We start from the raw sequence: 11578 nt of genomic DNA, 5'->3' as shown, positions 1-11578 counted from the left end.
TGCTCATCTAGGAGCCACATGTGGAGGTCTCTGCTCCCACTGCACGGCGTTCCCCACTTCCTCTTCCCTTATAATGCTTTGGGGACACCAGCCCATGCAGGACTGCCCCTGGCTTCAGTTTCTGCTCTCTGGCTTTGTGGGCACTGCTCCCTCCCTGCTCCCTTCTCTGCTCAGCCTCCAGCCACAGCCTTTTCTCTGCAGAGCTGGCACTGGAAGGTAGGGAGCTTGACCCACCCTGTTTGCTGTGGCACCGTGGCCACCTGTATCAAAACCCAGCCCTGGCACTGAAAATCTCCCTGCAAATTACTGCCACAGCCTTTGCCAAGGCGTGAGGCCTGCTCTCAGTATCTCCCCATTCAGTGCTGCTCCACGGCAGCATCCCAGTCCCTGGAGCCATGGCTCTGAGAGTGGCTGGGTCCATCCTCCTCCTGAGCAGCCTTAGGAGGCAGGTGAGAGTAGCATCAGGTAGAGCCAGCAGCTGCTCAGGGAAGAGGTGAGGAGGGCTCATTGCAAAATACCCACCGTGGCTGCTGCTGGCTCTCCTGGCAGGCCAGGCTCCCTCCGCTCACGTGAGCGGCAGCTGCCAGAATCCACCTCCCTTGCACAGGAGGGAAACTCGCAGCACCCTATGGCCACAGCACAAGGCCCATAAGGAAGTTCTCGTCAATAGCCAGCCAGCCTCTAAAGAACCGTTACGGCAGTTCCTCTTCCTCTTGCCAGGCTTTTTTCCACCACAGAGACTTGCCGCAGCCGAGCCCTTGTCTAGGGGAGGCCCTCCTACATCTTTGCAGTGGTTTGATAAACCAGGATCCCTCCAACAGCAGCTGTGCCACTGTGTGCCTGGGGCAGCAGGCTCCCACCAGTGGCCAGCCTGGTACTCCCTGTTGCTGGTTTTCCAGCCAGGAACAAAGGGACAAGTTGCGGCTCTTGAGAAATAGTTCTTTCTTCCTCAACTCTATCTTGGGCCCAGCCACAACCATGCACTGCCTGGATGGCACTTCTGTGGCACACCCACTCCTGCCTCCATGGCTTCATAGCGGTAAGGAGCCGAGTACAACAGAGGGAACAGGCTGTTTGGGTACAGCTCGACCTCCACTCCCAGCACGTACCAGCAGTGAACCACACTGGCCAGTACCAGTGAGCTGAACTTGGCCACTTTTCACCAGAAGCAAAATGAAACTGCTCTCCTGAGGGTGTGCATCCTCACAACATCCACCACTGTCCCAGCGCTGCTTGAGGAACCTTTATTTTTAAAAGGAGTCTGTCTTCCACACTTAACCCCACTCTCAAGAGGACTAATGCAGGTGAATCTACCCCATCCCAGCCAGGCTCTGCCTGTCCAGCAAGGCAAGAGACAGCTCCTTCACACCACAGCCTGGAATGCAGGGGCAAAGCCACAGCCAGGGTCTCCCTCCTGGAGGAGGGGGCCAGAGAGTGAGCACCAGAGGGAGAGGCTGGAACCTGAATTTTCCTGCAAAACCGCTCTCAAGTTACACTGACTGCAAACAGAGGCACAATATGAGCCAGACAACCCTGACAAAGCCCCTTTGTGTGCAAAGGGCAAAGGTAGAGGAGATGGGAACACAGGGCCCCGGGTGTCCTGCAGCATAATCTAAGCTTCCACAAAGGAAAGGGAGAGGCAGGGCCAGCACCAAGCTTGCACAGGCTGCTGCCAGCTTCTCAGATCAGAAGAGAGTTTGGGTACCGTCTGGGATAGAGAGATAAGGGAATTAGGCTGCTCTCTTCAGCTAAGTAGCTGCAATCAGTCACAGCTACAGGACTGATCCCAGAGGAATTGCAGCGAGACAGTTCGCAGAGTGCTGCGGCTGCCAGCGCATGCTGGGACCCCCAGTACCGCGGAGCACCACGCTGGCGTTTAGCATCTGACTGAGCCCAAAGCAGCAGGACTTGCTGACCCCACTGCAAGAAACGTGCCCTGTTTCTCCCAGGCAGAGTTTGAAGGCACCACCCAACCTGCTGAGCAGAGAATGGCAGGAGGGAAAGACTGTGTGTGTCCCTGCCCACCACTCCACCACCAGGCCCAGAGAATGAGGGAAGCAGAAGTGAAGTTATAAAGGAACCAAGCAAACAAAAACCAAAGTGCTGTGGGCAGGGAGCAGTTCTGTAGTCTTGTCGTGCAGCCAGCGCTTTCATCTGCAAACGCACCCGGCATTTGCTCCTCCACTGGGGCACATGAAATTGCACTTCCTAGAAATAGCCAGAAAGCCTGCCCTGGCTCCAGATGAGATCACCCAACCCCAGGCACCCGATGGACTCTTTGAGATGCTGCTGCAGCGAGGCTTCAGAAAGGAGCACGCTTCTGTACTGCCAGGCAGGGCAGGATTTCCTGGGGTGGATGCGGCTTTCCCCTCCTCATGCACCCAAGACTCAGGATCCTGTTGTGCTTCCCCCCTTCACACAATGTCACTCTGTACCAGTGCCGAGGGTGAGGAAGTCCTGGCTGTGGGCGGCTGAGGGGCATCATCAGCCGCTGCTTTTGAGGGGATCTTGTGCTCTCGGGGTGGGGCAGGTGGGGGGAAGGTGGGACTTTGCAAGGCGTCTGAGTATATCTCATCCTGAATGCAGGGACGCTGCATAACTCTTTGCAGCAGCGGCTTAAGCAAGCCTACAGTCAGATGGTTCCCCTCGCTGGAGAAGGGCACTGGGTCCTCCTGCGAGTGAGGGAGGTGCTGCAGGACCACGGTGAGGATGCCTGAGGCAGTCAGCTCAGCAGGGCACAGTGGCCACAGAATGTCCAGATAAGGGTCCAGCTCCCGGTGCTGGGCAAACTCTGCCAGCAGCGTGGTGAATATCTCCTTGTTAAGCAAGGGGCTGAGCTTGGAGAACTTCTCTGCCACCTCCACCACCCGCTGCCACCGCTTCAGACGAATGAGAAGGTGCAGAGCTTGCAGCACGGCCTTAGGCCTCTTGCTGCAGAGCAGCAGTTCGAGCTCCATCTCATCATCTGCCTCGCTGCGCTTGTTCTTCCTGGCCAGTACTCCCAGTGCTCTCTTGTACAGTGGCACCCGGCCCTCTGGGCCCTCCTTATTGCCATATGCCCAAGAGATGCTGGCGTACTGCTGGGTCAGCTCCACAAAACTTGGCAGCCACTTGGGTTTGAACCTCAGGAAGGAGGCACAAATGAGCTCAAAGAGTGGGACCACCCCATTCTGACCCACCTCCTCCTGCTGCGGCCCTCCCAGGACCTTCTTCCACACCTCCGGAGTGGCCCTGGCTACCAAGAGGCCATCCCCATTTTGCTGCAGCTGCAGGCAGCTCCTCGTGGCCTTCCAGGCAGCCTTGGGGAAGGAGGTAAAGATGGAGTTCAGGTACACCAAGTTGTCCTTGTCCATGTCAGAATGCAAAATGCGGCTGACCTCCTGCTCCACCAGTTCCTTGCAGTAGCTTTCCACCTCACTCTCTGGGGCACATACCACACAGGTCTTGAGGAGCTCCAGGCTCATGTAGCTCTGTAGCTCCAGGCACATTGTGCTCAACAGCTTGGTGTAAGTGTCTTGGAGGCCTTGGGCTGGCTTCTGCTTCTCGCAGAGACTGTGTTGCAGGATGGTAGTGAGGACCACAGGAGCCTGGAACACACCACCTTTCTTCAGCTTCTCCACAGTCAGCTTGGAGCTGCTGAGGCTCCTCCTCTGGTAGTATCTGCAGGCCTCCTCAAACACCATCTCCACCAGGCACAGCTCAGGTGTGCTGCTGTCCTCAGGTCTGGAAAAGCTAAAGCTGTAAATGCCAGTTTGAGTGAGGAGCTGGATGCTGTCCTCCTCTCCCGGGGACTCCAGGAAATGGACCTCTTTCATGCTCAGGATTTTCTTTTCTATGACCCTTCCACTGCTCTGGTCGACGAGGTACAGGACGCCAGACAGCACGCAGGCCAGGATGCCGCCAAAGGTCTTCAGTGGGACAGGGCTTCCTTGGGTCGGGGCCCCCCCCTCTACGGTAAAGATACGCCTCTGTGTCCCATCTGGCTCCACCATGTTCACAGCACCCTTTCCGCTCACCAGCAGCAGACCCCCAGTGTTAGACACAGCAGAGGTGTGAATGTCCAAAGGTGCCAAACCTGAGAGAAGACCCACAGAACCAAGCAGGAGCTTCCTGAAGTCTGACTCATTGCTGGAGCGCAGCACCTTGCTGTGGACGAAGCCTGCAGAGGGGGCTGTGATGGTAAGCTTTGCCTTCTCAGGATGCCAGATGAGGAGAAATTTTGAAGTGGTAGCAAAACCAGCAGCAGCAGGCACCAGGAAGATGTGCTGGGGGGAGGCCAGGACCTGGTACTCAGGGCTGTTGTGCAGGACTATGCTCACGGTGCCCAGCCGCACACCTTGCTCCCCCACCTCCAGAGCTCGGGTGCAGACGCAGAACCTGAAGGCACACTTGCTCGAGTCCCCGTGGGCGTCCAGGGGAGGCCTCTCCTCACACCACACCAGGCTGGCTCCCTGGCTGCACAAGGAGACGATTCGTGCCCGGGCACCCTGGCACAGCAACAGCGTCTGCAGCAGCTGCCAGCCCACAGCCACCACGAAATGCCAGACCTCGGTCCGGCCATGCTCCCACACAACGGCCAGCACCCAGGAGCCCGGTGTCACGGGGCTCTGCAGGAAGAGCGCTCCCACGAGGGCCGGCTGGGGCAGCTGCCAGTTCCTCTCCAGGTCGGCCCCAGCGATGCCGTGGCGCTGGAAGGCCACCACGCGGGGCAGGGGGGGCGGCCGGTTCTTCTGCAGGACCAGAAGGTGCTGCCCGTCGGGGCTCGACAGGACGCGGCTGGGCGCTTCCCCCTGGCACAGCAGCTCCCGCAGCCGGTGCCCGCGGCTGAAGTCACTCAAGTCGGAGACCTGCCGCAGCGTCCCGGCCCGCTTCATCCTGGGGCGCCCGCCCTGCGCACCGGGAACATGCGCCAGGGCGAGCAGGGGCACGGAGCCCCGCTGCCGCCCCGACCCAGCCCCCCGCCGCGCCCCGACCCCGGGGGACCCCCCGGCACCCTCCTCCCCCGGCGAGATACCAGCCCCGCGGCCCCGCGGGACCTGCCGCAACCCCTGCCCCCCCCCGGCTCCCACCGCCGCCCCAGGGGACCCCCCGCTGCCTCCCCGCCCCCAGGCACCCGCGGGGCCTACCTGCCGCGCCGGCCGCCTGCCGGGCCGGGTCGCGCCGCCCCTCCGCCGGGGCCGGGCCGCTGGCGGCTGGGCACGACGCGGCGCTGCGCAGTCACGAGGCGCCGGGCTTCCGGGCGGGGCCGCGCCGCGCCGGGCCGCCCCACTCCTACTTCCGTCGCCAGTGCGGGGAGGGTGGCGGGGCTGCGGCTCGGGGGTGGCCCGCGGGGCCTCGCAGGTGGAGGGGCCATTTTTTACCGGGCGAGGGTGGGTGTGTCAGCCTCCCCGCAAAGCGGCGAGCTCCGTCCGGCCCAGGAAGAAGTCTCCCCGCCGCTGCCCTTGCCCGCCCCGCCTGCGGCTGCCGCCGGGACGCGGAGCCGCCCGGGTAACCGGCAGGCGGCGAGGCCCGGCGCTGACAGCGCCCCGCCCACCCCGAGCGCCGGCGGCGCTAGGACCGCGCGGCGCGGGCCCCTCGAGGCGCATGCGTAGCGCGGCCGGCGGCGCCTGCGCAGTGGGAAGGGGAACGGCTCGCCCGCAGGTAAGTGCGGGGTTCGGGGGGGCCGCTGCTCCCCCCCCCCCCCTCCCCGTGGCTGGGCCGGCCCGCCCCCCGGCGCCCCTCCTCAGCGCCCGGCCCGGCCCCTGTGGCTCTGCCGCCCGGCGGTGATCTCCGTGGGGCGGGGATGCTGTCCGCCGCGAGGGGCCTCGCCGGGCACCGTCTCCCGGCGGCGGGGCCCGCCCCGCCGCCCCGCCCGTCCCGTCGGGGTGTCCCGCAGGCCCCGCTCTCAGGGCCGTTGGGGGCGCCTCCCCCGGCCTTGGGGCAGCCGGTGCTGGCGGCGCCCCGCCGAAGGGCTCGGGGGGTGTGTGTGAAGCCCGCTTTGCCTTCCGCAGGGCGGCGAGCCCGGGCTGTGTCAGGGCCCCTGGCCGCCCACCCTGGCCGGCGTGAGGCCTGGCCGCCCCCTGGAGCCTTGGGAGCAGTTTCTACAAGTCTGTTGCCTCAGGAGTGGCTCTTTCCCTCGCCCGCCCGCAGTGCTGCCGTTACCGGTAACCGCGCTGGGCGAGCCTGTGGCGGCGGGCTGGGGTCGCCCGGCCCCTCGGCTGTGCTGGTGCAGCTGCTTCTGGGCCACTGCGCCCACTGGCTGCTTGAACGGTCAGGGTTCAAGATAACTCCTTCCAGAAAAAGAGTGAGCAGGGCATATTCTTTGATCGTTGATAATTCTCGTCATCTGCTCTGCCTCGTGGTCCCACGAGTGCTTGTATCGGTAAAGCAAAGGGAGGCAGCAAACAATGGGAAGGGAGCGGGAACTTGTGGATATGGTGCTGAAGGCAGAGGCAGCTCGCTACATAAGGAAGCTTGCAGCCTCTGTTAAAACCCTGTTGCATGCATCACTGCAAGAAAGTTTGCTCTTAAGCAGAGACTGTAATCTGAATGTATTATGAGAGCCAATTAGGGCTGAGCAGGTGGGTGGAATATGCAAAGCAATAAGATAATTTGGATCCTTGCGATATGTGGTGATTGCAGTTCACCAGCTGTTTGGGCTCTAGTAGGAAGTGTGACAAAAATTGGTAAAGAGGAATTGCAGTAGGGGAAAACGAACATCAGTTTGGTTGTCCAAAAATAATAGCGTAATCCTCTGTCTGTGTCACTAAGGGCACTTTTTGCTGTGTGCAAAGAGACTCTGCAGGCGGGGTATATACCATAAAAATGTTAAACAGTTACTGGCTAGCATGCACAAAAGAAATGGGCTTTAATGAGCTGCTAGGTAAGCATTCATCTGCTCACCACCCCTGCTAACACACCAGGCAGCCACGCAGACATCTCTCAGGAGGGGAAGGGTCGGCCTCTGCTGCTCAGAGTTGCTGAGTTACTGTATTCTGGCTCCCTGGTGGTTGGTTTGGTTTTTTGTAGGGGTTTTTTTTGGTTTGTTTTGTTTTAGGACTTATACCTTTTCATGTTTGTGTTTTTCCTCCTGAGTGCTTGTGCTAGTAATGGCCCGTATCTCAAAAATGTTACCTCTCTGAAGTTTAGCCTTGCTTATCTTGGTGTGGCTCTGCTGTGCAGCTTCTTAAAACATAGCAGCTTCCTCAGAAGTTGGGGCCAAGGTCATGTAGCTGTGCTGTATTCAGTATGGGCCTTGGATCCACACCAACAGCTGAAGCTATGGGAAAGGAGCAGGGGAAGGTTACAGGGAGAATGTTTTTCTTCAGAAGGAAGACCTCTGAAAAGGTCTTTGAGTGGCATGAGCTTTTAGGTGGGAGTATAGAGGCAGTGTGGCGTATTTAATAGTAAAACAGGATTCTGAAGGGCTTGAGAAGTGAAAACCCAGAGACTTTCTGACATGAGAGAGCTGGGCATTGTGGCCAGGCATGTGGACAGGAAGTGTGATGAAATGAAAAAGATTATTTGGAAAAATGGTGTGAACAGATGGAGGGGGAAGCATGTGACACTTGTCTAGATGGACTTGAGAGGAAGAAGCTTAACTAGTTGATGGTGTGAAGTTGATGGATTCAGTGTTACTTTGACTGGACAGAGAGAAATGAAAGCCAGTTGTGGATGAAGTGTTAAAAATGTAGCTTGGATATTATTCTTTTATATCATGGCTAAATCAGGCCTTGTGGAAGGTAGTTTGTGGCTGTATCTGCATTAGGAAGCTGCTTTTCCTGTTTTTTGAGGGGGGAAAAGTAGGTCAGTAGTGGTGTAACTTTAGATAGGACTATGTAGAAGCACATAGACTGGTCCTGCTCTGAGCAGGATGGAAGGACTTGTTAGTAAAAATGCCTATACTGGGACTGTGCTGGAGACTACGTTGCTTGGTATTGCAGAAAAAGAAGTAGAATCTGTGTGGGTTTTTGTCATCAGCACACCCTCAGAATATGTTTCTTGTCATATGCTGCATGAAGGCCTCTGGAAATTCTGCCAGACGGATCCAAGCTTGTGTGCTGTGTTACAGTTTCCCTTGGTGGGCTGGGCACCTTACAGTTGTAAAGGAAGGTACAGTCTGAGCAGTTTTTATTCCAGTGGACAATATACAAATAAAGTTTATAAAGAATGGATGAAATATAAAAGCAGCTTGGATGTACTAGCACAAACTGTAACCACCAACACGAGTTGGCAGAGAACAAGCTGCAGGAGGGCTTACAGCAGGAATTTGGTTGTGATGATTGCTAAAGCCTTGAGAAAATCTAGTCCAGCGTGTTCCTCCTCTTTCTGTTTTTGCTAGTGGTCCTGGGCATTTTAGTACTGGAGCTTGAACTGGGTCAAGGCACTGTCTGTGTGTTGGGATCCATAAAGTCTTGTACTGGGTGCAGATTGTCCATTGCTTTCTGCAGATTCATTGTGTGGATTAAGTGCAGGGTTTTCCTGGAACTTCACTGAAGAGTGTAATGACTACTTGGCTTATAATGTGTTGCTTTAGAAGCTATAGGCTATCTTTTAGCAGGGGTTTATCCCTATCTCTTGCATGATTGAGATAATTTTTGAGAACTTTCCTTTAGACCCGAGGTAATATACCTGCTAAATATGGGGAAAGGCAAGGTGTGATCACAGTGTGTCCCATGTGCGTGTGGTTGGTGGTGTGGGCAATTACTAGCCTTGAAATGTTGAAACAAGTTAGTGTAATATTAGTAGCAGTGGCAAGGCAAGGGATATTTGATTCTAAAAGCAAAAGTATCTCAGCTCTTATTTAGAGTCTTTATAAATATTGAGGTCTAGGGCTTTGGCATTAACAAACATATAGATCACATCATTTGCACTACCTTTTTGAGATAGGGAGTAAATAGTTTGCCGAGTAAGTCAATATGTGACAATACCATTTTATGTCATCTGTTTTATTTTTATTTAGCCAAGAAGTGTTACACTATATTTTTTTGAGGGGTCTACAGTGGAAAAAAATACACTTATTCATATTTGGTTGTATGTGGGGGTTGTGTACAGGCAATTGTAATCTTGAAAACTTTCAGGTTTATCAGAGGCAATTAAATGCAAAATACAGTGCTTGACGGGCTGCATGCAAGATTACAGAAGTCACAAGTTTTAGATCCTGATGTCATTATAATGTAGATGTTCATTAGTGTTATGTTCTCTACAGCAGTATTTTTGCTATTATAATATGATCTATGGAATAAGAAGTAGTCTGTATGAGAGCAGACTGACAATGTGGAGCAGCCACAATTTTCAGCGTACACAAGTCTGAGTAAACCTCAGACTCAAAATGTCAGGTTCATTTTTCCTGTGGATATTCTAATGCAAAGCTAACAGAGATGTGTTCGTCAGAATGTTGCATGTTTGTGTGGAATGTCTGCTATGAGTTCTGGAATTAAATGGATGGCTGGATGTGCTCATCCCTTTCTTCCTGACTGGATCAGCTGATCCCGGGGTTGATGATAGATAAAGCAAGAGCCTGCCTGAACTTCTGTCTGCCATGGCTTTTATCTTCCTGCCTTTCAGCTGCCAAGACTCGTGCTCTGTGGAGGTTTCTTTTAGTTCCAGATGAAGCATCTTGGATCTTCTGCTGCACAGCAAAGGACTTGCTGTTCTAAAAATCCACATGCATGTGCTTCTCTTGGCCCTGAGGGGTAGTTCTCCGGTGCAGTGACTACAGCAGCATTCACTTAGCAGCATGTGTTAATGGGACTGACCTATTGACAGAATAAATTATCCATTTGAACCTAAAATGTGGAAAATGCACTGATGCTTTTTAAATGTGATGTGTTTAAAGGATAATTGTTAACTGTATTCAGTGTCATTGTTTTCATAAGCTGTCATGTCATCCTGATAATTTGACACCTCTACAACTTATTTATAAATGTTTTGTGCATTTAACTGTTGTTTTCTGCAGCTGCCTAGGTCCCCATTAGCAAAATGCAGTTTCCTGTTTCTGTCTTTATGATATCTAGAAAATGCAACTGCATAAAGTGAAAAGAAAAAGCCATTTGTACAGCTGGATCATCATAGGTCATGAAACAACCACAGCCTAGTAAAGTATTGGCATGAAAGGTGACTTTTGCTTTTCTCCCCTTGCTCCTCCATATGCTCATTTGTAGAACAACAAATTATAAACAAGAACACTATTTAATCCTTGCCTCTAGCAGTCTTCTTTGTACATGCTCTGTACAGCTTCGGTTGAGAGAATATGAATCCTGAGTCCCATTTTGACAGAGACTAGATATTTCACATGATCATACAATCCCTCTGGTGCTCACCCAGCATCAAGCCTTTGTGTTTTGTGGGATTTAGATTTTTCTATCTTTCTGGAAATGTAGGAAAAGTGTTAAAATGCAGCTCTCAACATCCAGGGACTAAGCAGAGCATATTGATCCTCTGCCATTCACTTACACATTTGATGTGAGAATGCTGACCTATAAGCACTGAGAGTTAATTTATTAGTTTTGACATTGGGATTCGTTAGCTGTAATTCAATTAGAAGCATGCTGATGGATGTGTTTATATGCTGGGGCTGGCAGCTGCTTTAGGTTCAGAAACTTACAATTCTAGTTTAGAAATTGTTTTGTGCAATCTTGGGTAAGATTTGTATTGCTGGGCTAAAAGTGACACTGTTCTTGATTTGGTTGTTAATAGATTTCTCTGTTTCTAATGATGGTTCTAATTAGAATAATGTCTTATTTCCCATGACAGTTTAAAAATAATGCAGTCTATGAAAGAGAAGCTTTCAAGATGATTGAATAATGTTTTCTTTCTCATTTGTTACAGTGAAACCTTTTTCCATTTTAATTGGATATATAGACCTACTAGGCTACAGGCATAATCTCAGTGTTTACAGAAAGTTATGGGGCAGTAGTTGCTAAGCTTGCTTCTGTCAATATGTCTTGGGGCTGTTTCCATTCTCACCCCAGCACACAAGCAGCCTTTAACCAGCCAGCTGTGCATATTCCCTGTCTAGCAGGAGGACAGAACACCTTTCCACCTTTCTATATTAATCAGCTTTTCAGGTGTAAGATCCGCCGCTCTTTGTCCTACCCTCTGCTTTCCCACCCAGCAAAGCTCCTTCCTTTCACACTTGGGGTAGGGTCTTTTGCAGCGGCATTGTTTCCCCAGGCCCAAAGGTGTTTTCATGCTGCTTTGAACTGGAAATTTATGGCTCCAGGGATGGATGTCTGAATAACTGACTCTGGGAGCCCTAGCTGAGAACATAGTTGTAGTTTAAGACAATCAAAAGCTGTCTGCAGTGGAAAGAATGTAGAAGAGATCTGGAACTGGTTGTTGCTGGAACTTGTTCTTTGAGGGGAAGAAAGATCTAAACGTGCTGTGGTTGTGGAAAGGGTTCAGGCAGTCTGAAGTGGAGGGTAAATCCAAAGCTGCCTCTGTGGCTGCCAGCTCAGAAAGCTCTGGGGTCTTAGATGCTGACTGCAGTGAACTTCCCTCTCTATGTATAATTTAGCGTGGCTGATTGTAGCTACCACAAGAGCCTGCCCATGTTTCTCTGGAGCATAACTTAAGTCAAGCCTTTGCCTTAGGTATG

The 11578-nt window shown here is 53.4% G+C and overlaps 2 protein-coding genes across 4 annotated transcripts in view; one reads left to right on the top strand and one right to left on the bottom strand.

Annotated features, from left to right (window-relative positions):
- Window positions 1-1230: 1230 nt before the first annotated feature.
- Window positions 1231-5283, bottom strand: HPS6 (HPS6 biogenesis of lysosomal organelles complex 2 subunit 3). The gene is made up of 2 exons (XM_055719899.1): window positions 5127-5283; window positions 1231-4889 (listed from the first exon to the last, which is right to left on the bottom strand). The coding sequence occupies exon 2, from the start codon at window positions 4872-4874 to the stop codon at window positions 2415-2417; it is 2460 nt and encodes an 819-aa protein (XP_055575874.1). The 5' UTR covers window positions 4875-4889; window positions 5127-5283; the 3' UTR covers window positions 1231-2414.
- A 76-nt stretch (window positions 5284-5359) lies between these two features.
- Window positions 5360-11578, top strand: part of ARMH3 (armadillo like helical domain containing 3) — a 128885-nt gene continuing 122666 nt past the window's right edge. Inside the window, exon 1 of one of the 3 annotated variants that reach the window (XM_055719907.1) lies at window positions 5360-5640. The gene's annotated coding sequence lies outside the window, so the exon portion shown is untranslated. The remainder of the gene's footprint in view (window positions 5641-11578) is intronic. The other 2 variants (XM_055719906.1, XM_055719905.1) reach the window with 2 other exon arrangements.

The sequence above is a fragment of the Falco cherrug genome, chromosome 9 (genome assembly GCF_023634085.1).
Source record: "Falco cherrug isolate bFalChe1 chromosome 9, bFalChe1.pri, whole genome shotgun sequence".
In the NCBI taxonomy this organism is placed as follows: Eukaryota; Metazoa; Chordata; class Aves; order Falconiformes; family Falconidae; genus Falco; species Falco cherrug.
This window is presented reverse-complemented; position numbering and strand designations above follow the sequence as displayed.